General features: G+C 60.4%; 8 protein-coding genes across 8 annotated transcripts; 3 read left to right on the top strand and 5 right to left on the bottom strand.

The window, feature by feature from the left end:
- Positions 1 to 39: 39 nt before the first annotated feature.
- Positions 40 to 1,974, bottom strand: SCHCODRAFT_02600684 (uncharacterized protein; the record flags this gene model as incomplete). Its single annotated transcript, XM_003030300.1, has 4 exons — positions 40 to 45; positions 269 to 1,309; positions 1,441 to 1,701; positions 1,864 to 1,974. 4 exons carry the CDS (start codon positions 1,972 to 1,974, stop codon positions 40 to 42), a joined length of 1,419 nt encoding a protein of 472 aa, XP_003030346.1.
- Positions 1,975 to 3,684: 1,710 nt separating this feature from the next.
- SCHCODRAFT_02736425 (uncharacterized protein) lies at positions 3,685 to 6,397 on the bottom strand. The gene is made up of 4 exons (XM_003030299.3): positions 5,802 to 6,397; positions 5,083 to 5,403; positions 4,231 to 5,032; positions 3,685 to 4,085 (listed from the first exon to the last, which is right to left on the bottom strand). The coding sequence occupies exons 1-4, from the start codon at positions 6,078 to 6,080 to the stop codon at positions 3,802 to 3,804; spliced, it is 1,686 nt and encodes a 561-aa protein (XP_003030345.2). The 5' UTR covers positions 6,081 to 6,397; the 3' UTR covers positions 3,685 to 3,801.
- A 154-nt stretch (positions 6,398 to 6,551) lies between these two features.
- Positions 6,552 to 8,592, top strand: SCHCODRAFT_02702572 (uncharacterized protein; the record flags this gene model as incomplete). The annotated part of the gene is made up of 10 exons (XM_050346960.1): positions 6,552 to 6,642; positions 7,112 to 7,232; positions 7,284 to 7,449; positions 7,622 to 7,652; positions 7,706 to 7,730; positions 7,790 to 7,842; positions 7,896 to 7,935; positions 7,990 to 8,187; positions 8,259 to 8,400; positions 8,449 to 8,592. 10 exons carry the CDS (start codon positions 6,552 to 6,554, stop codon positions 8,590 to 8,592), a joined length of 1,011 nt encoding a protein of 336 aa, XP_050199008.1.
- Positions 8,593 to 8,682: 90 nt separating this feature from the next.
- Positions 8,683 to 9,963, top strand: SCHCODRAFT_02331431 (uncharacterized protein). The gene is made up of 7 exons (XM_050342395.1): positions 8,683 to 8,694; positions 8,770 to 8,866; positions 8,921 to 9,040; positions 9,087 to 9,232; positions 9,297 to 9,429; positions 9,492 to 9,615; positions 9,677 to 9,963. The coding sequence occupies exons 2-6, from the start codon at positions 8,837 to 8,839 to the stop codon at positions 9,576 to 9,578; spliced, it is 516 nt and encodes a 171-aa protein (XP_050199009.1). The 5' UTR covers positions 8,683 to 8,694; positions 8,770 to 8,836; the 3' UTR covers positions 9,579 to 9,615; positions 9,677 to 9,963.
- On the bottom strand, positions 9,644 to 10,069 carry SCHCODRAFT_02507286 (uncharacterized protein; the record flags this gene model as incomplete). Its single annotated transcript, XM_050343193.1, has 1 exon — positions 9,644 to 10,069. A coding segment is annotated over one exon (426 nt), but the record flags the coding sequence as incomplete, so codon positions are not given.
- Positions 10,070 to 12,887: 2,818 nt separating this feature from the next.
- Positions 12,888 to 14,813, bottom strand: SCHCODRAFT_02630289 (uncharacterized protein). The gene is made up of 3 exons (XM_003030298.2): positions 14,292 to 14,813; positions 14,206 to 14,241; positions 12,888 to 14,160 (listed from the first exon to the last, which is right to left on the bottom strand). The coding sequence occupies exons 1-3, from the start codon at positions 14,511 to 14,513 to the stop codon at positions 13,081 to 13,083; spliced, it is 1,338 nt and encodes a 445-aa protein (XP_003030344.2). The 5' UTR covers positions 14,514 to 14,813; the 3' UTR covers positions 12,888 to 13,080.
- Positions 14,814 to 16,360: 1,547 nt separating this feature from the next.
- SCHCODRAFT_02582120 (uncharacterized protein) lies at positions 16,361 to 17,758 on the bottom strand (the record flags this gene model as incomplete). Its single annotated transcript, XM_003030297.3, has 4 exons — positions 16,361 to 16,853; positions 16,998 to 17,144; positions 17,205 to 17,494; positions 17,604 to 17,758. 4 exons carry the CDS (start codon positions 17,756 to 17,758, stop codon positions 16,429 to 16,431), a joined length of 1,017 nt encoding a protein of 338 aa, XP_003030343.1. The 3' UTR covers positions 16,361 to 16,428.
- Positions 17,759 to 18,443: 685 nt separating this feature from the next.
- SCHCODRAFT_02669146 (uncharacterized protein) lies at positions 18,444 to 22,422 on the top strand (the record flags this gene model as incomplete). Its single annotated transcript, XM_050346606.1, has 18 exons — positions 18,444 to 18,736; positions 18,764 to 18,963; positions 19,018 to 19,094; positions 19,145 to 19,290; positions 20,019 to 20,194; positions 20,359 to 20,389; positions 20,443 to 20,465; positions 20,517 to 20,579; positions 20,633 to 20,672; positions 20,727 to 20,905; positions 20,966 to 21,107; positions 21,156 to 21,402; positions 21,628 to 21,747; positions 21,794 to 21,925; positions 22,003 to 22,134; positions 22,197 to 22,230; positions 22,284 to 22,321; positions 22,384 to 22,422. The coding sequence occupies 18 exons, from the start codon at positions 18,444 to 18,446 to the stop codon at positions 22,420 to 22,422; spliced, it is 2,112 nt and encodes a 703-aa protein (XP_050199011.1).
- Between the last annotated feature and the right edge of the window lie 1,025 nt (positions 22,423 to 23,447).

Genomic DNA, 23,447 nt, shown 5'->3' on the forward strand with positions numbered 1-23,447 from the left:
GATTAACGCATATACTACTGATAAGTTACTTAGACGATCCTACCGCTATACGTTAGTTAAGTGGCACTACTATGATAAATAGCAGGGTGCGGAAGCCGGTCTACCGTAATATCCATCCAAAACCGAGTGAGACTGGGAGACCAAAGGAATACTTGCCTGATAACATGGCGCTACCTCGTCGACCATCGAAACACCACCCAAGTGCTACGACTCGTGCTCCACCGTCCACGACCCCTCGCAGGCGCGCCCTTGGCTAGCGCGAGCGCACCAAAGGCATAGCGCGCTCGAGCTCGTCCCAGATGCCTTGTTCTACTGGCGTGTCCCAGTAGTCCTCGACCTTCTCCTTTGCGAGTCCCTTCGCCACCCGCTCCGCCGCCAAGTCGTTCGACACGCGCTTGAGCCCGGGGAACAGCGAGATGAGGAACTTGGCGAGGAGAACGGGATCGTAGTTGGGGACATGGGCGCCGTAGTTCCTGTCCGAGCGTCCTAGCGCGCGCCACAGGACCAGGACGAGGGGGGCGGCGTCGAGGGAGGCAACCGGGCGACCGCCGAGGTAGTAGTGCCCCGCCGCGCCCTCGCTCGGCACGTCCAGCGCGCACAGCGGCAGCGCGATGAAATCGAGCTTTGGGCAGTGCCGCGCGAGCGGGACGAGCGCGCCGAGCGTCAGGCACGACGCGCCTGTCGTCTGCGGGGTGAGCACGAGCGTCTGCAGCGCCGGCCACGCGCGTGCCACCGCGGCGACGTCGGCGTCGAAGAGCTGCACGGGGCCCGTGATCTCGACGTGCGCGAGACGGGCGAGCGCGCGGTGGGCGGGGAGGATGTCGCGGAGGGTGCGCGGCTGGAGCGGGAGGGCGCGGCGCGCGTCGTCGAGCGCGTGCACGCGGAGGCGGCGGAGGGTGGGCGGCGCGGGGAGGCGGGCGAGGTCGGTGAGGCGCACGTCGAGCGTGGCGTCCTCGAGGCGGGCGGCGAGCGGGTGCGCGAGGACGTGCCGGGCGAGGTCGGGCGCGCAGTCGCGGAGGCGCAGATGGCGAGGTGAGGAGTAGGGTGTGTCCGCGCCACTGCTGAAGAGCATGTGGAGGAAGGCGCAGGCGAGCGCGGTGGCGAACGCGTCCCCGCTCCCGGGCCGGGCCACGAGCTGGGTGAGGGTGAGCGTCTGCAGTCTGGGAAGGAGGTTCGCGGGTGGTGGGCAGGCGATGATGGCGCGCTGGACGCAATTTGGTGGGGCGCCGAAGAGGGTAAGCCGCCGAACGGAGCACGATCGAGTGGCGACATTCGCCCAGTCGGAGGCGCGCAGTGCACGGCGGAAGGTCTGGAGGGGTTAGAGACTGATGATGGAGTCGGAGTACCCACGTACGAATATCTGTTTCTCCACCCTCCTCTTCGACGGGGTCTAATCGCTTGCGTCAGTCCTCATCCCGACGCGCACACTGCCGGACTCACCATCGTCCAGGCATCCGCAGGCATGAGCATCAAAAGTGGCGCGAGACCCGGCATGTCCTCCCAGAGCACCACGTCCGCGACAGCGTGCCACGCCCTGCACACCAGCGCCGCATGCGACAGATCTCGCCTGCTCAGGCGCGCGTCGCGGAAGATCTCGAAGAGCAGCTCAGGAATGGCGAGGCGCGGGGGCCCGGGCGGTGGCGGACGACCGAAGATGAACATCGCAGGCGAGCAGAGGAATATCGGGAGACGAAGGAGCGGCTGGAGGAGTGATAAGGTATGTACGTGCGAGAGAGCGACGGTCTGAATGGGTCAGAGACTGACATACGAGTGACTGCTTCTCTGCTCTCCTCGAAGCAGCGGTCGTGGTCCGCCTCTGCCTGTGCTCGACTGACGCGCTTCGATCGACGCGTCATGGCTCACTCTGCCTGCGGTCGACTGACGCGAGGCTGACGGACAGCCCGCGGGGGGCGCCCGTCGACGGCGACGGGCGATGCGCGGGAGAAGGACGGCAGAGGTGACGTCGTGCGTCATCGCGGGGGATCCGCGCCCGAGTTCGAATTCCGGCGTGCGCGCCTGCTCTTGTACTCTCCGGCGCCGCGTCGAGGCTGGCGGTCGCGCTGATGAATTATGCGAGTCCGGGCTGGTCCACCCTGCGCGCCCCGCGTGACGTGACGGAAGTTGAACCGTCGCGTTTCCTTTTCGGTCAAAAGCGAGAAAATTCGCATCTACGACCTCCTCAAGGTTCTATCTCGCCAACCGCGGCACCTAGCGCCTCCGGATAAAGTGCGCTGGGATCGTATTCCTCAAACTAAGAGGTCCCCGAGGTTACAGGTCCCTGCTATCAGCCCTTCCCATTCTATTCCCTCCGAACTCGCTGGGAAAGCGTGACACGGGCACTCCAATAATTGTGCAGAGCGGACTTGTTGCTCGTTCCTTGTCGTTCAAAGGCGAGTTGGGAGCGTGTGGTCTGGCCTACCTCTCTGCAAAGTAGCTAATCCATCCTTTCCTTCCTCCCCTCCCACTGAATTTACTCCTCCAGTCACTCTCCTACAGACCTCGCTCCAGACATCACAAATCATCTCCTGATTACCAAAAGTCTTCCGTGATCTCGGTCAATAGTCGTTCGACGGCGCTTCATTTCCGCCCGACGGCTGTGCTGCTCCGGTCGAGGGCCCGGTAATTCAGGTCCTCGGCTCTGTTCCGTCATACGACCCCTTCGAGTGCTCCGATTTACCTCTCGCGACCTGATCCGAGGGCTCGAGGCCAGTCGGTGGTGGGAGTATATAAGGGAGGGCTGCGAGACAGCTTCTCTCATGCTCGCTCATACTATATACACCGAGTGATGAGCTGCAAGTACACTGATGAGCTGTGAGTATACGGATAAGCTACGAGTGACCAAAGGTATGTGAATGGGTTGGAGAGAATGAACGGAGCGCAGGGGATAGAGAAAATGGATGGAGTGCAGGGGATAGAGAGAATGGATGGAGCATGAGGGGATTGAGAAGCACTGGGTCGAGGCCTCGACGGAGGTTGTCGTAGGTCGACGGACAGGAGAAGCCGAGGTCGAGGCTCGCAGGATGTTGGGAAGACGCTGGCAGGATGTTGGGAAGACGCTGGTAGGGTTACAGACACCATTGCAGGGATGAGAACTCCGAGAAGGAGATGAGAACACCAAGACGAGATGAGATCACCAAGATGGCATGAGAACACCGAGATGGCATGAGAACACCGAGATGGCATGAGAAGGCCGAGACGGGATGTGAAGGCCGTGTCAAGAAGGTCAGTCTTCGAGACCTCGTCGAGAGTCGAGAAGTGCAGACTTGCTTGTGAGTCTAGAATTGGAGACTTGCTCGTGAGATGGTGGGCGAGGCTTGGGTTAGTAACGAGCAAGACCTGGACGAGTTACGAGCAAGACTCGGATGGGCCCTGAAGCGAGACTCATGAGTCGAAGAAGAAGATGAGTCGAGAGCAAACAGACAAGTCAGGAGCAAACAGCCGAGTCGAAAGCAAATAGACGAGTCGAGAGCAAACAAACAAGTCTATAACAAAAGGCACACAAAGGAGTACACAACAACATGCACAGTATAGTATATAAGGCTCGACGAGGCGAGCGAGGCGCCCAGGAGATTAGTGGAGTGCTCGAAGGGTTAGGGAGGATGCGCAAAAACGCGCCGAAGCGTTCGAAGCATTAGCAAAGACCCCGAGCGCTCACCCAAGCACTTGGGAAGTCAGGAAAATGCTCGGCCGACTGCAAAGTCCCAAGATGATGGGAAGAATCAAATACGACGGGTCGACTCAGAGACGAGAGCCCAGACCTGATTAGGTCGCTCGGCGGACGAAAATATGTTGCTGTATTGATCAGAAGGCGCTAGGAGGCTGGGCGTTGCCAGGAGCGCATTGGAGAGGTTGGGGGAGCGCGAGGAGAGGTTGAGGAGCTTGAGGAGCGCGAGGAAGTTTGGGGCGAAGGGAGGCGAAAGGCGAAGAGATGGGAGGTGGTGTAAGGCGAGAAGCGAGGCGAAGGGAGGTGGAAGGCGACTTGAGGCGGTAGGAGGGGCGAGGCGAGGCAACCGACGGGAGAGGTGAGGCGACCGAGGGGAGGGGCGAGGCAACCGAGGGAAGGAGACTTGAAGCAGAGGCGAGACCTGAAGGGAAACATAGCGAATGAGCGATCGACTCGTGAGCTAAAAGCAGAGCACGTACCTGATCACTCCGCTCGGCGGACGAAAATCTATTGCTTCAGTGCTTGGGTCGGCGCGAGGACGATGCGGAAGTGGTAGGAAGAGTTACCGAGGTCGAGCACGAGTTGTTGAGGTTGACGAGCGAGCCCGTGTTGCTGCTCACAGAGGGAGAAGAGAGATGTGAGTGCGACGGCATGATGACGATGCGGAGACGATGAGCGCGAGACGTCGGAGGTTTTGGAAAGATACAGATGGCCTGAACGCGACAGCCTCGCTCGCCGAGCGGCGATTGATGGCGTCGTCGCCTCCCGCGAACAATCTAGAGCGTCGTAAGTCTTCTGCATGAGCTCGAGAGAGGTATCACGCACCGTAAATTCGCCTGAAGCATTGTACGGCGCCGCTCGACCCTCGGCGGATAAAATCGGCCGTTGCTTCGGCGCTTGACTCGGATAGTGAGCGTGGAATGCAGCGATGGGGGATGAAATGGGGCAGTGAGGCGTGAAATGCGGCGATGAGGCGTGGAATGCGGCGATGAGGCGTGGAATGCGGCGATGAGGCGTGGTCGTGAAGAGCGCGATCGTGGTTGAGCAGCGAAAGGAGTTGAGGGAAAGGAAGGGATAGGTGGAGCCGGTGGGCGAGACCTTCTCTCGGAGGACCGAAATTCCAGGCCCGTTTCGTGGAGGAGATTCGGCGTTCGGGGCCTGGACATTTGTGAGCGCTGGACTGGGAGACAGACATCGTACCACGCACCGTATTGCACCGCTCGGCGGACGACGATCTGTTGCTTCAGCGATGAATTCGGTTGGGGTGGCGTGCGGCGATGAGGAGAATTTTCCGTGAGTTCTGAGGACTCGGACAGCGGCGGTGGCGGAGACGAACGACAGGGAAGACTTAGACGATATCAGGAGAGTCTAGATCAAGGTGAGCGCGAGACATTCGTAGCGAGGGATGTATCACGTACTGTATATTCCCGCTCGCCGGGCGCAAATCCGTCTACTCCATACCCAAACCGATGTGCGCGCGTAACGAGCTGCGCCTCGTCAAAGACCGAGCTTGAGTCTTGTGTTGGGTGGTGATGTGAAAGACAATCGAGCAAGAGCTCTCGCCGCTTTTGCGTGCGCGTCGCCGACAAGATCGACGAGATGACAAGGGAGGACGGACACGGCGCGGCCGTCGACGAGACGTTCGGGGAGCAAGACGGACAGTCGGCGGTGCGAGAGCGCACGAGAGCGGCCGAAGGCTCGTGCCCCCGGCCGTCGGGATCGCGGGGAGGCGGGAAAACCTACCAAAGTCGGAAGGTTTTCACGAGAAGCACATCGGAGTCAACAAATCAACAAGTTGCCCCGCGCGGGGACTTACCTAGATTACCCTGCGCGGGTGCCTGAGAGACGGCGGCCTTGTCATCGCATATACACGTGTTTTGAGCAGCGCGCAGCACAGCGAGGAGACTGCCACGCGCGGGCTCTTCCCTGCGCCTTTCGTAACGATTGCTTGCGGTATCTGGGTCATAGAGAACTGGATATGATATTGCAAAAGACGAATAGGGGACAGAAAGAAGTTCCCCGACGTCGCCAGAGTCACCCGCTCAGCGGGAAGACGATCGACAGGGCGGCGCGCAGACACGGGGAACGATGGTGACGGTCGAGATCAAGCCGCGTGCAACAAGCGCCGGGCGCTTACCGGCTTCCGCCCCGCGCCGCCGGTCGTCGGCAATTGCCGACCGCACTTCCCCCGCCGCTCCATCTGCGTTCTGCTCTCATCGCCGTCGCCCCCCGCAGTTCTGACGACGGCTCCCACGTCCTCGAGAGTACAGCTCAGCATCCCAGACGAGTGGAATGGACAGCACACCGGGATCCCTCGGAACTCCTCATACCACGCGTCTAGCGCTTCACGACGCGATCTCAGGCTACAGCACCTATCCCCCATTACCCCCAGCACCCACGATGGGTCCGGACACATCCCGAATACGCCCTCGATGTATTGTTCGAGCACTGCGCTGCATCGATCAGCAGGGAACGCGTCCTCCCTTATCGTGTCTGAAGGTCGAAGTGGGATGTATGCACAACCGACCCGGTTACCCTCGGTAGGTGACCACTTTGGCGGAGATAGCTGACCTTCAAAGATCGGTGGGGGGCATCGACCCGATCATATATCAGTAGCTGCGCCGCTGTTTGGCGACCGCGCGAGGTCAGTAGGACGTCGGGAAGGTGGTTTGGAATATGTGGCGTCGTTTTTGGTGCGTTCGTGCATACACCGCAGGGACCCGCGCTGATCGGATAAGCACAGAATCTTGATATTGAAGTAGTATACACGTACTTAAGGGAGTTTGGCAAGCCCCAGGGCATTCCCGCACTCACAATACACGACCGCCTTTTCCTCAACCTACATATTCCCCGTCACCTGCGCGTTGAATACCGACGACAACGACACATGTACGTCATCCCGAACCCATTCCCTAACATTCTCAAAACATCCGTCCGCTCGCCGGCTTCGGCCCTGACGTTCAAATCGTCGGATACCCGTGCGCCGCCTTCATTATTCCCCCGCGAGTTCCTCCACTTTACAGCACGCGCATGCTCCCAAACACGACGCTCTGGACACTGAAATATCGGATCAGAATTTTGGAAATTTGATGCGCGCCAGCGGCGGCCTCGGCGCGTCCGCGCTCATCCCGCTATCCTCACCGGAGCGAGAACAATGGAGCAACCCCATTTTCCCCTCGCCGACGCCCGCGCAACATGTCGACACGACGGCATACACGTGTCGCGTAACTACTGGGTCTTTCGGGAAGTGTGCGAGGGAGGGAGAGGCGCCAAAAACGTGCCGCCCTCCGCGCAGCTCAAGGCCTGCTAAATGGAGATATAGCGTGATGGAAGTGAGTTCGACTTCTTCCTCCTCAGTCTCGCGCTCATCCCGCGCCAAGTCAACATCAACACGTGCCACGTGGCGTCCCTCGTCCTCTCCGCGACGTTACTGACGCTGTTTTGCAGACGACGCGGACGAAAGGAAGATGTACGTTGTCCTGCAACTTGCGTGCCACCGAGCGGACAGGTCGCATAAACCCTCCGCCCTTCCCCGCCGGACGCCACGTGCACGGCATCCCCTGCCCGGGTGAGCAAGCCTCGATGCTTTCTGCTCGCGCTCTGGCTGACATTCGCGCAGGGATGCGGCGGAAGATTGCATGCGCGCACTCCGCGCCCCTCCCCCCAATCTTCCGACTTTCCGCTGGACGGGTCTCGGTCGCGGACCGCCGAGGTCTGATCCGGAAATATTCAACGCCGGTCTGGAAGTTTGGGCGGCACTGGACGCGGCGTGGGCCGCTCGCGAAGTATAAAGGGGAGGATAGTTGACCGCCTCATTCAGCATTCCAAGCCCTTCCTCCACTTGTCTGACCCTCCCTCACCTCCTCTACCTTCTCAGTCGGATCTTGTAACGTCGCGTGCAGTGTGAGTGCTCGCTTCATCTGCTTGCTCTAACTCTTCTGACCCTTCTCTATGCAGGTCTTACTCTCTACTCGTTTTACATTGCTTCGTGAGTCTTCGTTCTTCACTCCCGGCTTCGTACTGACTAGGATTATATCCTAGACTACTACGACCTACTCTTCCCCGTGTCTGCTCTCCTGATAGCGCTCTACCCGCTCACTGATCCACTCACGCGGCCTTTTTCAGACACGCACCATCAATCGACACCGAAAGCACTACCGACTTTCTACGTTTTCCCGGTACGCTCACTTCCTTTTTCTCTATTTACTATGCGTACTGACTCGCTGGATAGCTATAGGACCACTCGCCGCCGTCCCGCCTGTGCCTGTCGGGTAAGGACGGGCTGAGTTTTCGATGTCGCGCCACCCTGACTCGCTTTGTTCTAGGCCATCACGCCGGCCCCCACTATTCGCGACGGTCACCTTTCTCTCGCCGCCATCGACGCCGACGTCGTCGTCAGCAGCTCGCTCGCCCCGATGCCGACGCACGCAGAAGGCTCACCAATGGAAGTCGGTCTGCTCTGCGACCGCGGGAGACAACTTCCAGGAACTCCTGCCCCCTTCACTGCGCCTCCGGTACTCGCGGTGCGGTTCTGAGTGAAAATGGACGGTGAGCGTGATCTCCTCCGTGTCTGCTCTGCTTGACCACTGCGAAGGAGACCCTTCTATGCCGTCTGGGCAGCGGCGGGGCCCTGCACGTCCTTCGACGACACCGAAGCACCGACATATCAACCCTCCACGCGCTGCTCAAGACGACGACGAGAAGACTTTGACGACGCACGAGCGCTCTCGGCATCGGTGAGTTCACGCATCCGTCGTCGCGCGTAGTGGCTCATCTCACCGCAGACGGCGAGCGCACCGCTCGCGTCACCACCTCTCGTCATTCCCCCACTCCCACGTCGACGCGGCGGCCGGCCTCGACCCTCTCCGTCACCGACCCCAGCGATTCAGGCCACCCCCACCCCCCGCGTTCTGTCCAGGCCCTTCTAATCGGTCGTTTTGACGGCATGCGACGATCCGAGGGGGTTCTTTGGGCCTAGTCTTGGGGGGAGAAACGGTGCCCTATCGGGTTTGGGGGGTGAAGGGGGACTGGTGAGTAGACGAGCTCAACGGTGGAGGGGGTTACTCTCCGCAATTTCGCCTCAAATCGCGCTAACGGGATTCTAGATGCCACAATAATCGACCGCCTGGAACTGCCGAAGGCGTGCGCGCTCCGTCTCGAACGAGCGACGCGATGAGGGTCATCTACCCTCCGTCTGCACCAGTTAGTTTTGACAGGCCCCTCGCGCTTTGGAACCGGGCTGACCCCCTCCCCTAGCGAAATGTCGTCCGTTTCCGAGACGCTCGAGGCACGCGCGAGTTCCCTCCGAGAAGGTTGATGATGGAGGGGGGCTCTCTGCGACGAGAAAGGGAGAAGGGGGGATATTCATGCGCTCCTGTGAGTTATGCCCGTCGTCCGCTAATCTCGCTAACCCCTTTCGTAGATGGATTTCCTCGGTGACCCCCGTCGTTGGATGTGTGCCCGCGCCCCCTCGTGCAAGATTGACGACGGGGGAAGGGTATTTCCCCGTTTTTTGGCGAAGGAGGAAGGTGGGGATGCCCTTACTCGTCGAGAGGGGGGGGATCCTAGGTGGGATATTACCCTTCTGCTGTTCTTTGACAAAGCGTACTTACTGAGCCCATATTCTGACCAGGCCGAGCCGCCGGAGGCGCGCGTGCGCTTCCTCGGTGAACGATGCGACGGGGAGGGGTCTCCCCCACCCCTTTTTGGGGAAAGGGACTGGTGCAGGCGCTTCCCACGACGGGAGGGGGGAGGGCGAAATGTCGGTGAGTTCCTCCCTTTTCTACTTTTTCTCGGGCTTACTAACCTACATCTTCCCCACTTTCAGCCGCTAGAGGTACGCACTCGCACCCTTGGGCGAGGTGCGCGATGGGGGAGGGATTTCCCCACATTTCCGAGGGATTGGCCGTGGTAGGGGGCGACCTGCACACGCGAGAGGGGTGGCCATATTGGTGAGTCGCACGCTTATTCATGTGACTGTTAAAGCGTACTCAAGTACCCCCTTGCCACTAGGTCGAACCGCCGGAGGCATGCGCGCGCTTCCTCGGATGAGCTACGCGACGAGGGAGATGTTCCCCCACCTTTTTGGGGCGGAAAGGCGTGGATTGGGGGAGCCCTCACTCGGGAGAGGGGACGAAATCGCTGGTAATTCGTGCCCCTACCTTGTTCCCCCCTTCCATAACCCCCTTTTTGGCGTGCTGAAATCCTGTCTGACCGTTTACTTTGAAGGGGGCGCGCCGCTGGTGGCGCATGCGGGCACTCTCGGCGAGTCATGCGGCGAGGGTGCGGTGCCCTTTTCCTCGGCGCCTCGAAAAGCGACGGAGGGGCCCTTTTTGATGAGCTTTTTGGCGAGCCCGAGCCGCCGGAGGCGCGCGCGGGCTCCCTAGGTGAATAATGCGAAGAGGGTGGGTCACCCTCCCTCCCCCCGCCATCGCATGCGTACTGACCCCCTTACCGACTGGGTTTGAGGCGATGCCAAAGCGCCGGAAGCAAGCCCACGCTCTCACGGCGAGGGATGTATCGAGGGAGGGGCCCTCCCTCCTGTCAAAAAGGGGCGATGTCGGTGAGTTTACACCCCTTCCCTTCTCCCAAAATCGCCTTGTCTCACGCCCTTTTTATAGATCCTGTGCCCCTTACCCACCGGCGCCCCTATTGGCGAGCTTTGTGGCGAGGGAGGGGGTCCCTTTCTCTCAAGGAGTCGAGTGTAGGGATCACTTCCTTCCTTCGTTCTCGCCCCCACTTCAAATGCTGACTCGCTGTTATCCCTTTTAGTTCTAATGTCCTGAAGTTCGGGAAAGGGTTTAGCAGAGAGGGGGGCGCCTCGTAGCCTAGTAGGGGGTCGATAGGATTCGTGAGTGCGTATCCTCCCCCTCTGCACCCCTTTCCTTCTCGTTGGCGACGCGTGCTAACCTCTTTCAGGTCGTTTTCTCCCATTCTGACTTGACGAGCCGCCGGAGGGGCGAACGCGCTCCCTCGGCGATGGGCTTGAGGGGGTGGTGTCTTCCCCTTCGAAGGTGAGCAGACCCTTTTGATACGGATGACGTGGAAGGGGTGGACGCGGCCGCGCACCTCGCTCCCTTCCTCCCGCTCGGCCCCTCCATCGGGTGGGGCCCTTCTCGACGACTTGACCTGCCTTCGCTCACTCTCTCTGCAGCTCGGGAGATCGGGGAGGACGTGCGGCGCTGGGAGGAGGTGCTCGACAAGCGGGTGGAGGTTGGAGACGAAGGGAAGGGGAAGTAATGAGAACGTAAAACGGATAAGGAGGGGAGTGCGGTGGGGGGAGGGGGACTCGACGAGGGGGACGGCATCTTCTCGAGGGGCAGAGTGGAAGGTTAGTCCCCCCTTCGTGCTCGCCCCCTCCTCGCCTACTGACTCCTTTTTGTTCCTTCTAGTCCTAGGTTTTCTTGAGACCAAGAAAGGGGGGACTTGTGAAAGAGGGGGGGGGCTTTGCAGCTCGGTCGCGAGTCGAGAGTCGATAGATTCGTAAGTGCGCGCTCTCTCTCTCATTATTTCGTCCTCTCTCCGCTATCTGATTACGTGTAATAACCTCTTCCCTAGACCCCCCTTTTCCCTCTTTCTGACGAGCCTCCGAAGGCGTGAACGCGGTCCCTCCGCGAGGAACACGAGGGGGTGGGTACTCCATCCCTTCGAAGGTGAGTAAATCTCGTTGCTACGGAGGACGTGGAAGGGGTGGACACGGACGTGCAAGTGGAAGGCGTCCCTGCCAGAGGTCTTGGAGGTGTCCTCCTTCGTTCCCGCTGATCCCCCCTTCGCTCTGATCCCCCTTCGCGCTGAGTCCCCCTTCGCACCGATCCCCCCTTCGCGCCGGATTTTTTTTTTCGCGCTGATCCTTCCCTTCACGCCGATTTTCTTCCTCGCGCTAATCCCCCCTTCGCGCCAGATTTCTTCCTGGCGCCGGGCCCTTCGCCCCAGCACTCTTCGCGCTCAACCCCCTTCCTTCAAGCTCGACACCCCTTCCTTCAAGACCGACCCCCCTCCATCAAGCCAGCTCCCTCCTCACGACCTGACCCATCGTCGCGCGCCCTGACTCATCGTCGCGAACCCTCTACCTGTGATTCTCAAGCCTGGGAAATCGGGGAGGGCATGCGGAAAGGGGAGGAGGTGCGGAGGTGGGGGGAGGTGCGGAGACAGGAGGGTGCGCGGAGGTGGAGGCAGGTGCGGAGACGGGAGGGCGTGCGTAGACGGGAGGAGGCGCGGAGGTGGGAGGAGGTGCTTGGGTGGGTGGGGGCCGGAGATGAGGAGGAGGTGCGGAAATGGGACGTGGGTGCAGGTGGTGGGTGGGTGAGGGGGAGGGGAAGGGAAGGGACGAGAACGAGGAGGGGAAGGGACGAGAACAAGAAGCGGATGAGAGTGCGATGGGTGGAGGAGGGGGGAGGGGGAAGGTGGGGAGCGGAAGGGGAAGGGGAGCTGAAGAGGAAGGTGATGAGCTGAAGGGGAAAGGGAGCGATGAAAGAAAGGGAGGATAGGGGACGAAGGGGAGGTGGAGGGGGAGCGCCCGGACGAACTTGCGCGCTCGACTTTCGGGCCATGCGCGCTCGACTCTCGGGCCACACGCGTGCGTCGGCACCGATATCATGTGAGTGTTGATTTTCAACTTCGAGGGGGGAGCACGCGGCGTCAGACGGCGAAGGGGCGATTGCGGCGCGGGGAGGGGCGATTGCGGCGAGGGGAGGGACGTTCCACTCACCTTCTTACTGGCAGGGTGGCGAGAGCGAAGGGGGAGGGGCGGTCGAGGTCGAGAAGGGGGGCGGTCGAGGTCTAGAAGGGGGGCGGTCGAGGCCGAGAAGGGGGGGGGGGGGGCTTGTAGGGTGGTTGGGGGAGGGCGAGACTGCGTGGCGTGTTTCGTGGATGGGAGGAATCGCGTGGTTGGGGGGAAATGCGTGGGTGGGAGAAATCGTCTTCGAGGGGGTGGGTGTGTAGTCGTTGTAGTGCACGTACGTAGATGCTTGTCGTCCAGTATTTGAGCTTGCAATGCATTTCGTACACCCCCAACACCCTCAGGCGATTTTCCTGAACGCGCTGTCGTGATTTTCAAGACTGCGGCGTCGCGCTGCGTCCTTCCTGTCGCGCGCGGGTCACAGATACTTCGGTCTACCAACGAGCGAGTGTTCACCTCCGTAATATCTTCAAGACCAAGTTCATTGATTAACGCATATACTACTGATAAGTTACTTAGACGATCCTACCGCTATACGTTAGTTAAGTGGCACTACTATGATAAATAGCAGGGTGCGGAAGCCGGTCTACCGTAATATCCATCCAAAACCGAGTGAGACTGGGAGACAAAAGGGATACTTGCCTGATAACATGGCGCTACTTCGTCGACCATCGAAACACCACCCAAGTGCTACGACTCGTGCTCCACCGTCCACGACCCCTCGCGGGCGCGCCCTTGGCTAGCGCGGACGCACCATGGGCATAGCGCGCTCGAGCTCGTCCCAGATGCCTTGCTCTACTGGCGTGTCCCAGTAGTCCTCGACCTTCTCCTTGGCGAGTCCCTTCGCCACGCGCTCCGCCGCCAAGTCGTTCGACACGCGCTGGATCCCGGGGAACAGCGACACGAGGAACTTGGCGAGGAGAACGGGATCGTAGTCGGGCACATGGGCGCCGTAGTTTCTGTCCGAGCGTCCTAGCGCGCGCCACAAGACGAGGACGAGGGGGGCGGCGTCGAGGGAGGCAACTGGGCGACCACCGAGGGGGGCAACCGAGCGACCGCCGAGGTAGTAGTGTCCCCCCGCGCCCTCGCTCGGCACGTCCAGCGCGCACAGCGGCAGCGCGATGAACTCGAGCTTTGGGCAGTGCCGCGCGAGCGGGACGAGCGCGCCGAGCGTCAGGCACGACGCGCCCGTCGCGTGCGGGGCGAGCACGAGCGTCTGCAGCGCCGGCCACGCGCGCGCGACCGCGGCGACGTCGGCGTCGAAGAGCTGCACCGGGCCCGTGATCTCGACGTGCGCGAGGCGGGCGAGCGCGCGGTGGGCGGGGAGGATGTCGCGGAGGGTGCGCGGCAGGAGCGGGAGGGCGCGGCGCGCGTCGTCGAGCGCGTGCACGCGGAGGCGGCGGAGGGTGGGCGGCGCGGGGAGGCGCGCGAGGTCGGTGAGGCGCACGTCGAGCGTGGCGTCCTCGAGGCGGGCGGCGAGTGGGTGGTCGAGGACGTGCCGGGCGAGGTCGGGCGCGCAGTCGCGGAGGCGCAGGTGGCGGGGCGAGGAGCAGGGGCCGCCCGCGCTGCTACTGAGGAGCATGTGGAGGAAGGCGCTGGCCAGCGCGGTGGCGAAGGTGTCCCCGCTCCCGAGCCGGGCCACGAGCTGGGTGAGGGTGAGCGTCTGCAGCTTGGGAAGCAGGTTCGCGGGTGGTGGGCAGGCGATGATGGCGCGCTGGACGCAATTTGGTGGGGCGCCGAAGAGGGTAAGCCGCCGAACGGAGCACGATCGAGTGGCGACATTCGCCCAGTCGGAGGCGCGCAGTGCACGGCGGAAGGTCTGGAGGGGTTAGCAGCGAGCGATGAGGTTTGAGGACCCACGTACGAGTGTCTGTTTCTCCACCCTCCTCTTCGATGGGGTCTAATCGCTTGCATAAGTACTCATCCCGACGCGCACACAGTCGGGCTCACCATCGTCCAGGCATCCGCAGGCATGAGCATCAGGAGCGGCGCGAGACCCGGCATGTCCTCCCAGAGCACCACGTCCGCGACAGCGTGCCACGCCCTGCACACCAGCGCCGCGTGCGACAGATCTCGCCTGCTCAGGCGCGCGTCGCGGAAGATCTCGAAGAGCAGCTCGGGAATGGCGAGGCGCGGCGGCCCGGGAGGTGGCGGACGACCGAAGATGAACATCGCGGGCGAAGAGAGGAATATCGGGAGACGAAGGAGCGGCTGGAGGAGTGATAAGGTATGTACGTGCGAGAGAGCGACGGTCTGGAGGGGTCAGAGACTGACATACGAGTGACTGCTTCGAAGCAGCGGTCGTGGTCCGCCTCTGCCTGTGCTCGACTGACGCGCTCCGATCGACGCGTCATGGCTCACTCCGCCTGGGGTCGACTGGCATGGACACGCACGGGAGGCTGACGGACAGCCTGCGACGGCGACGGCGACGGGCGATGCGCGGGAGAAGGACGGCGAGGGTGACGTCGTGCGTCATCGCGGGGGATCCGCGCCCGAGTTCGATTCCGCCGTGCGCGCCTGCTCTTGTACTCTCCTGCGCCGCGTCGAGGCTGGCGGTCGCGCTGATGAATTATGCGAGTCCGGGCTGGTCCACCCTGCGCGCCCCGCGTGACGTGACGGAAGTTGAACCGTCGCGTTTCCTTTTCGGTCAAAAGCAAGAAAATTCGCATCTACGACCTCCTCAAGGTTCTATCTCGTGAACTACGGCACCTAGCGCCATCGGACAAAGTGCGCTGGGATTGCATCCTTCAAACTAAGAGGTCCCCGAGGTTGGAGGTCTCTGCTGTCCCTCCTTCCCTTGCTACTCCCTCCGAACCCGCTGGGAAAGCGTGACATGGGCACTACAACAATTGTGCAGAGTGGAGTTCTTCTTTGTTCCTTGTCGCTCAAAGGCAAAGTCGAAGGTTGTGGTCTGGCCCACCTCTCTGCCAAACAGCTAGTCCATCCCTTCCTTCCTCCCCTCCCACTGAATTTACTCCTCCAGTCACTCTCCTACAGACCTCGCTCCAGACATCACAAATCATCTCCTGATTACCAAAAGTCTTCCGTGATCTCGGTCAATAGTCGTTCGACGGCGCTTCATTCCCGCCCGACGGCTGTGCTGCTCCGGTCGAGGGCCCGGTAATTCAGGTCCTCGGCTCTGATCCATTGTACGACCCCTTCAAGTCCTCCGATTTACCTCTCGCGACCTGATCCGAGGGCTCGAGGCCAGTCGGTCGCGGGGGTATATAAGGGAGGGCTGCGAGACAGCTTCTCTCATACTCTTGAGTCATACCATATACAACGAGCAACGAGTTACAAGTACATTGCTGAGCTGTGAGTATGTGGATAAGCTACTAGTGACTGAAGGTAGGTGAATGGATGGAGAGAATGGACGGAGCGCAGGGGATAGAGAGAATGGATGGAGCATGAGGGGATTGCGAAGCACTGGGTCGAGGCCTTGACGGAGGTTGTTGAAGGTCAGCGGATGAGTTGAGAAGGTCAACGGGCAGGAGAAGCCGCGGTCCAGGCGGGCGGGATGGTGGGAAGACGCTGGTAGGGTTACGGACACCATTGCAGGGATGAGAACTCCGAGAAGGAGATGAGAACACCGAAACGGCATGAGAACACCGAGATGGCATGAGAACACCGAGATGGTATGTAAACACCGAGACGGGATGTGAAGGCCGTGTCAAGAAGGTCAGTCTTCGAGACCTCGTCGAGGGTCGAGAAGTGCAGACTTGCTCGTGAGTCTAGAATCGGAGACTTGCTCGTGAGATGATGGGCGAGGCTTGGGTTAGTAACGAGCAAGTCGGACGAGTTACGAGCAAGACTCGGACGAGTTACGAGCAAGTTGGACGAGTTACGAGCAAGACTCGGATGGGCCCTGAAGCAAGACTCATGAGTTGAAGAGAGAGACGAGTCGAGAGCAAACAGACAAGTCAAAATGAAAGCAGACGAGTCGAGAGCAAAAAACAAGTCTTTGACAAAAGGCATACAAAGGAGTACACAACAACATGTACAGTATAGTATAAAAGACTTGACGAGGCGAGCAAGGTGCTCGGGAGGTCAGTAAAGCACTCAAGGACACGCCGAAGCGTTTGAGGCGTCAGTAAAGACCCCGAGCGCTCACCCCAGCACTTGGGAAGTCAGAGAAGCACTCGGCAGACTGCAAGGTCCCAAGATGATGGGAAGACCCAAAGACGAGAGCCCAGACCTCATCAGGTCGCTCGGCGGACGAAAATATGTTGCTGTATCGATCAGAAGGCGCCGGGAGGCGGGGTGTTGTCGGGAGCGCGTCGGAGAGGTCGGGGGAGAGCGAGGAGGTTTGGGGAGCATGAGGAAGTATGGGGCGAAGGGAGGCGAAAGGCGAGGAGATGAGAGGCGGGGAGCTAGGTGGTGGCAGGCGAGAAGCGAGGCGAAGGGAGATGGAAGGCGACTTGAAGCGAGGCTGAAGGTGATGCTTGAAGCGATAGGACGGGCGAGGCGAGGCGAGCGAGAGAAGGAGACTTGAAGCAGAGGCAAAGGCGAGACCTGAAGGAAAAACAAAGAAATAGCAGTCAACTCATGAGCTAAAAGCAGAGCACGTACCTGATCACCCCGCTCGGCGGACAAAAATCTATTGCTTCAGCGCTTGGGTCGGCGCGAGGACGATGCGGAAGTGGTAGGAAGAGTTACCGAGGTCGAGCACGAGTTGTTGAGGTTGACGAGCGAGCCCATGTTGCTGCTCACAGAAGGAGAAGAGAGATGTGAGCGCGACGGCATGATGACGACGCGGAGACGATGAGCGCGAGACGTCGGAGGTTTTGGAAAGATACAGATGGCCTGAACGCGACAGCCTCGCTCGCCGAGCGGTGATTGATGGCCTCGTCGCCCCCCGCGAACAATCTAGAGCGTCGTCAGTCTTCCGCATGAGCTCGAGGGAGGTATCACGCACCGTAAATTCGCCTGAAGCGTCGAACCGCGCCGCTCGACCCTCGGCGGATGAAATAGGACGTTGCTTCGACGCTTGACTCGAATAGTGAGCGTGGAATGCAGCGATGAGGGATGAAATGGGGCAGTGAGGCGTGAAATGCGGCGATGAGGTGTGGTCGTGGAGAGCCCGAGCGCGAAGGGAGTTGTTGACGGGGGAAATAAAGCGAAATGTGGAGCCGGTGGGCACCAGCAGGCGAGACCTTCAGTCGGCGGGCGTAAATTCCGGGCCCGTTCCGTGGAGGAGATTCGGTGTTTGGGGCCTGGACGTTTGTGACTGATAGACTCGGAGACATATGTCGTACCACGCACCATATGATACCGCTCGGCGGACGACGATCTGTTGCTTCAGCGATGAATTCGCTCGGGGTGGCGTGCGGCGATGAGGAGAATTGTCCGTGAGTTTTGAGGACTCGGACAGCGGCGGCGGCGGCGTCGACGAACGACAGGGAAGACTTGGACGACATAAGGAAGGTCTAGATCGAGGTGAGCGCGAGACGTTCGTACCGAGGAGTGCATCACGCACTGCATATTCCCGCTCGCCGGGCGCAAATCCGACTACTCCATACCCAAACCGATGTGCGCGCGCGTAACGAGCTGCGCCTTGTCAAAGACCGAGCTTCAGTCTTGTGTTATGTGGCGATGTGAAAGACGGTCGAGCAAGAGCTCTCGCCGCTGTTGCGTGCGCGTCGTCGAGAAGATCGACGAGATGACAAGGGAGGACGGACACGGCGCGGCCGTCGACGAGACGTTCGGGGAGCAAGACGGACAGTCGGCGGTGCGAGAGCGCACGAGAGCGGCCGAAGGCTCGTGATCCCGGCCGTCAGGGTCGCGGGGAGGCGGGGATACCTACCAAAGTCGGAAGGTTTTCACGAGAAGCACATCGGAGTCAACAAATCAACAAGTTGCCCCGCGCGGGGACTTGCCTAGATCACCCCGCACGGGTACCTGAATTGAGGCGGACTTGTCGTCGCATATACACGTGTTTCGAGCAGCGCGCAGCTCAACGAGGAGACTGCCGCGCGCGGGCTCATCCCCGCGTCCTTCGCAGAGATTTCTTGCCGGATCCAGGTCGTAAAGAACTGGGTGCCATATTGCATAAGACGAATAGAGCACAGAGAAGATTCCCTCGACGTCGCAAAAGTCGCCCGCATGGCGGGAAGACGATCGACGGGGCGGCGCGCAAACACGGGGAACGATGGTGAAGGTCGAGATCAAGCCGCATGCAACAAGCGCCGGGCGCTTACCGGCTTCCGCCCCGCGCCGCCGGTCGTCGGCAATTGCCGACCGCTCTTCCCCCGCCGCGCCTTCTGCGTTCTGCACTCATCGCCGTCGCCCCCCGCAGTTCTGACGACGGCCCCCGCGTCCTTGAGCATACACCTCAGCATCCCAGACGAGTGGAATGGACAGCACACCGGGATCTCTCGGAACTCCTCATACCACGCGTCTAGCGCTTCACGACGCGATCTCAGGCTACGGCACCTATCCCCCATTACCCCCAGCACCCACGATGGGTCCAGACACGTCCCGAATACGCCCTCGATGTATTGTCAAAGCACTGCGCTGCGTCGATCAGCAGGGAACGCGTCCTCCCTTATCGTGTCTGAAGGTCGATGTGGGATGTATGCACAACCGATCCGGTTACCCTCAGTAGGTGACCACTTTGGCGGAGGTAGCTGACCTTCAACGATCGGTGGGGGGCATCGACCCGATTATATATCTGTAGTTGCGCCGCTGTTTGGCGACCGCGCGAGGTCAGTAGGACGTCGGGAAGGTGGTTTGGAATATGTGGCGTCGTTTTTGGTGCGTTCGTGCATACACCGCAGGGACCCTCGCTGACCGGATAAGCACAGAATCTTGATATTGAAGTAGTATACACGTATCTCAGGGAGTTTGGGAAGCCCCAGGGCAATCCCGCACTCACAATACACGACCGCCTCTTCCTCAACCTACATATTCCCCGTCACCTGCGCGTTCAATACCGACGACAACGACACATGTACGTCATCCCGAACCCTTTCCTAACATTTTCAGAACATCCCTCCGCTCGCCGGCTTCGGCCCTGACGTTCAAATCGTCGAATACCCGTGCGCCGCCTTCATTATTCCCCGCGAGTTCCTCCACTTTACGGCACGCGCATACTCCCAAACGCGACGCTCTGGACACTGAAATATCGGATCAGAATTTATGAAATTTGATGCGCGCCAGCGGCGGCCTCGGCGCGTCCGCGCTCATCCCGCTATCCTCACCGGAGCGAAAACAATGGAGCAACCCCATTTTCCCCTCGCCGACGCCCGCGCAACATGTCGACACGACGGCATACACGTGTCGCGTAACTACTGGGTCTTTCGGGAAGTGTGCGAGGGAGAGAGAGGCGCCAAAAACGTGCCGCCCTCCGCGCAGCTCAAGGCCTGCTAAATGGAGATATAGCGTGATGGAAGTGAGTTCGACTTCTTCCTCCTCAGTCTCGCGCTCATCCCGCGCCAAGTCAACATCAGCACGTGCCACGTGGCGTCCCTCGTCCTCTCCGCGACGTTACTGACGCTGTTTTGCAGACGACGCGGACGAAAGGAAGATATACGCTGTCCTGCAACTTGCGTGCCACTGAGCGGACAGGTCGCATAAACCCTCCGCCCTCCCCCGCCGGACGCCACGTGCACGGCATCCCCTGCCCGGGTGAGCAAGCCTCGATGCTTTCTGCTCGCGCTCTGGCTGACATTCGCGCAGGGATGCGGCGGAAGATTGCATGCGCGCACTCCGCGCCCCTCCCCCCAATCTTCCGACTTTCCGCTGGACGGGTCTCGGTCGCGGACCGCCGAGGTCTGATCCGGAAATATTCAACGCCGGTCTGGAAGTTTGGGCGGCACTGGACGCGGCGTTGGGCCGCTCGCGAAGTATAAAGGGTAGGTCACCTCACCGCTTCAAATCAGCATTCCAATCCCTTCCTCCTCTTCACTTACCATCCCTTACCTCCTCCCCCTTTTCAATCGGATCTTGTAACGTCGCGTGCAGTGTGAGTGCTCGCTTCATCTACTTGTTCTCATTCTTCTGACCCTTCTCTAACCAGGTCTTGGTATTTACTCGTTTTGCATTGCTTCGTGAGTCTGCCTTCTTTACTCCCGGCTTCGTACTGACTAGGATTACATCCTAGACTACTACGACCTGCTGTTCCCCGTGTCTGCTCTCCTAATAACGCTCTACCCGTTCACTGATCCTCTCTCACAGCTTTCTTCGAACGCGCATCATCAATCGACACCAAACGCACTAACGACTTTCTACGTTTTTCTGGTACGTTCATATCCTTTTTCTCTATTCACTATGCGTACTGACTCGTTGGATAGCTATAGTACTACTCGCCGCCGTCCCGCCCGTGCCTATCGGGTAAGGACGGGCTGACTTTTCGATGTCGCGCCACCCTGACTCGCTTTGTTCTAGGCCATCACGCCGGCCCCCACTATCCGCGACGGTCACCTTTCTCCTCGCCGTCATCGTCGTAAGCATTTTGCTCGCCTCGACGCGCACGCAGAAGGCTCGCCGTTGGAAGTCGGTCTGCTCTGTGACCAGGCACTCCCGCCCCCTTCACTGCGCATCCAGCACTCGCAGTGCGGTTCTGAGTGAGAGTTGACGGTGAGCGCGATCTCCTCCGTGTCTGCTTTGCTTAATAATCGTCGAAGGAGACCCGTCGACGCCGTTCGGGCAGAAGCGGGGCACTACACGGTCGTCGACGACATCGAGGCACCCACATTTTGACCTCACCCGGGCTGCGCAAGAGTACGACGGGGAGCCTCTGACGACACACGAGCGCTCTCGGCATCGGTGAGTCCACGCCTCCGTCGTCGCGTGTCGTGGCTCATCTCACCGCAGACGGCGAGCGCACCGCTCGCGTCACCACCTCTCGTCATTCCCCCACTTCCACGTCGACGCGGCGGCCGGCCTCGACCCTCGCCGTCACCGACCCCAGCGATTCAGGCCACCCCCACCCCCCACCTTCCGTCCAGGCCCTTTCTTTGGGGTTATTTTTACGGCATGCGACGATCCGGGAGGGTTCTTTGCGCCGAGCCTTTTGGGAAGAAAAGGTGCCCTATCGGGTTTGGGGGGTGAAGGGGGACTGGTGAGTAGACGAGCTCAACGGTGGAGGGGGTTACTCTCCGCAATTCCGCCTCAAATCGCGCTAACGGGACTCTAGATGCCACAATAATCGACCGCCCCGAACTGCGAAGACGTGCGCGCTCCGTCTCGAATGAGCGACGCGATGAGGGTCATCTACCCTCCGTCTGCACCAGTGAGTTTTGACCGGCCCCTCGCGCTTTGGAACCGGGCTGACCCCCTCCCCTAGCGAAATGTCGTCCGTTTCCGAGACGCTCGAGGCACGCGCGAGTTCCCTCCGAGAAGGCTGATGATGGAGGGGGGCTCTCTGCGACGAGAAAGGGAGAAGGGGGGATATTCATGCGCTCCTGTGAGTTATGCGCGTCGTCCGCTAATCTCGCTAACCCCTTTCGTAGATGGATTTCCTCGGTGACCCCCGTCGTTGGATGTGTGCACGCGCCCTCTCGTGCAAGATTTACGACGGGGGAAGGGTATTTCCCCGTTTTTTGGCGAAGGAGGAAGGTGGGGATGCCCTTACTCGTCGAGAGGTGGGGATTCTAGGTGGGATATTACCCTTCTGCTGTTCTTTGACAAAGCGTACTTACTGAGCCCATATTCTGACCAGGCCGAGCCGCCGGAGGCGCGCGTGCGCTTCCTCGGCGAACGATGCGACGGGGGAGGGGTCTCCCCCACCCCTTTTTGGGGAAAGGGACTGGTGCAGGCGCTTCCCACGACGGGAGGGGGGGGCGAAATGTCGGTGAGTTCTGCCCTTTTCTGCCTTTTCTCGGGCTTACTAACCTACATCTTCCCCACTTTCAGCCGCTAGAGGTACGCACTCGCACCCTCGGGCGAGGTGCGCCATGGGGGAGGGATTCCCCCACATTTTCGAGGGATTGGCCGTGGTAGGGGGTGACCTGCACACGCAAGAGGGGGTGGCCATATTCGTGAGTTCCACGCTTATTCATGTCACTGTTGAAGTGTACTCAAGTACCCCCCTTGCCGCTAGGTCGAACCGCCGAAGGCATACGCGCGCTTCCTCGGGTGAGCTACGCGAAGGGGGAGGGATTTCCCCTTTTCTCGGGGGAAAGGCATGGATTGGGGGTGTCCTCACTCGCGAGAGGGGGTGGAATCGCTGGTAAGTCGTGCCCCTACCTTGTTCTTCCCTTCCATACCACCTTTTTGTAAGGAAAAGGCGTGCTGAGGTCTTGTCAGACCGCTTACTCAGAGGGGGGCGAGCCACTGGTGGCGCGCGTGGGCTTACTCGGCGAGTTCTGCGGAGAGGATGGGGGATCCTTGCCCTAGCCGCCTCGGAAAGCGACGGAGGGGCCCTTTTTGATGAGCTTTTCGGCGATCCCGAGCCGCCGGAGGCGCGCGCGTGCTCCCTCGGCGAATGATGCGATGGGGGAGAGGCATCCCCCCAACCGTTCGGGAAAAAGGGCGAGGTGGGGGCACTTCATTGCGGGATGGCGTGAATTTGTCGGTAAGTTATGCCCTCTTTTTGCTTTTGGTCGAACTTACTGACCCATATCTTCGTGAGTCTGAGCCGCTAGTATTACGCTCTTGCATCCCCGGGCGAGGGGCGCGAAGGGGGCGGAACCCCCACTCTTCTGCAGTGACGGCATGGGTGGGGGGCGCGTGCACTCGCAGAAGGGGCGGTGAGTCGTATGCTTGTCTTTTTCCTTGTTGGAGCGTACTCAAGTTCCCCCTTGCCACCAGGTCGAACCGCCGGAGGCACGCACACGCTCCCCCGGGTGAAGGATGCGATGGGGGAGGCTTCTCCCCCACCCTTTAAAGGCGAAGGGATGTCTGGCACCTGATAGCGGATGGGGGCGAAATTATTGTGAGTTATGGCCCCTTCCATGTTTTTTGGAGGGGTGCACTAATTCGACCCCCACCTTCGCTAGGCCGAGCCGCCGGAGGCATGCTTGCGCTCCCGCGAATGAGCTACGCGACGGGGGAGATGTTCCCCCACCTTTTTTGGGGGGAAAGGCGTGGGTTGAGGGTTGCCCTCACGCGCCAGAGGCGGTGGAATCGCCGGTTAGTTGTACCCCTATCTTCTTTTTGATGACT

The sequence above is a fragment of the Schizophyllum commune genome (assembly GCF_000143185.2).
Source record: "Schizophyllum commune H4-8 unplaced genomic scaffold SCHCOscaffold_8, whole genome shotgun sequence".
Taxonomy (NCBI): Eukaryota; Fungi; Basidiomycota; class Agaricomycetes; order Agaricales; family Schizophyllaceae; genus Schizophyllum; species Schizophyllum commune.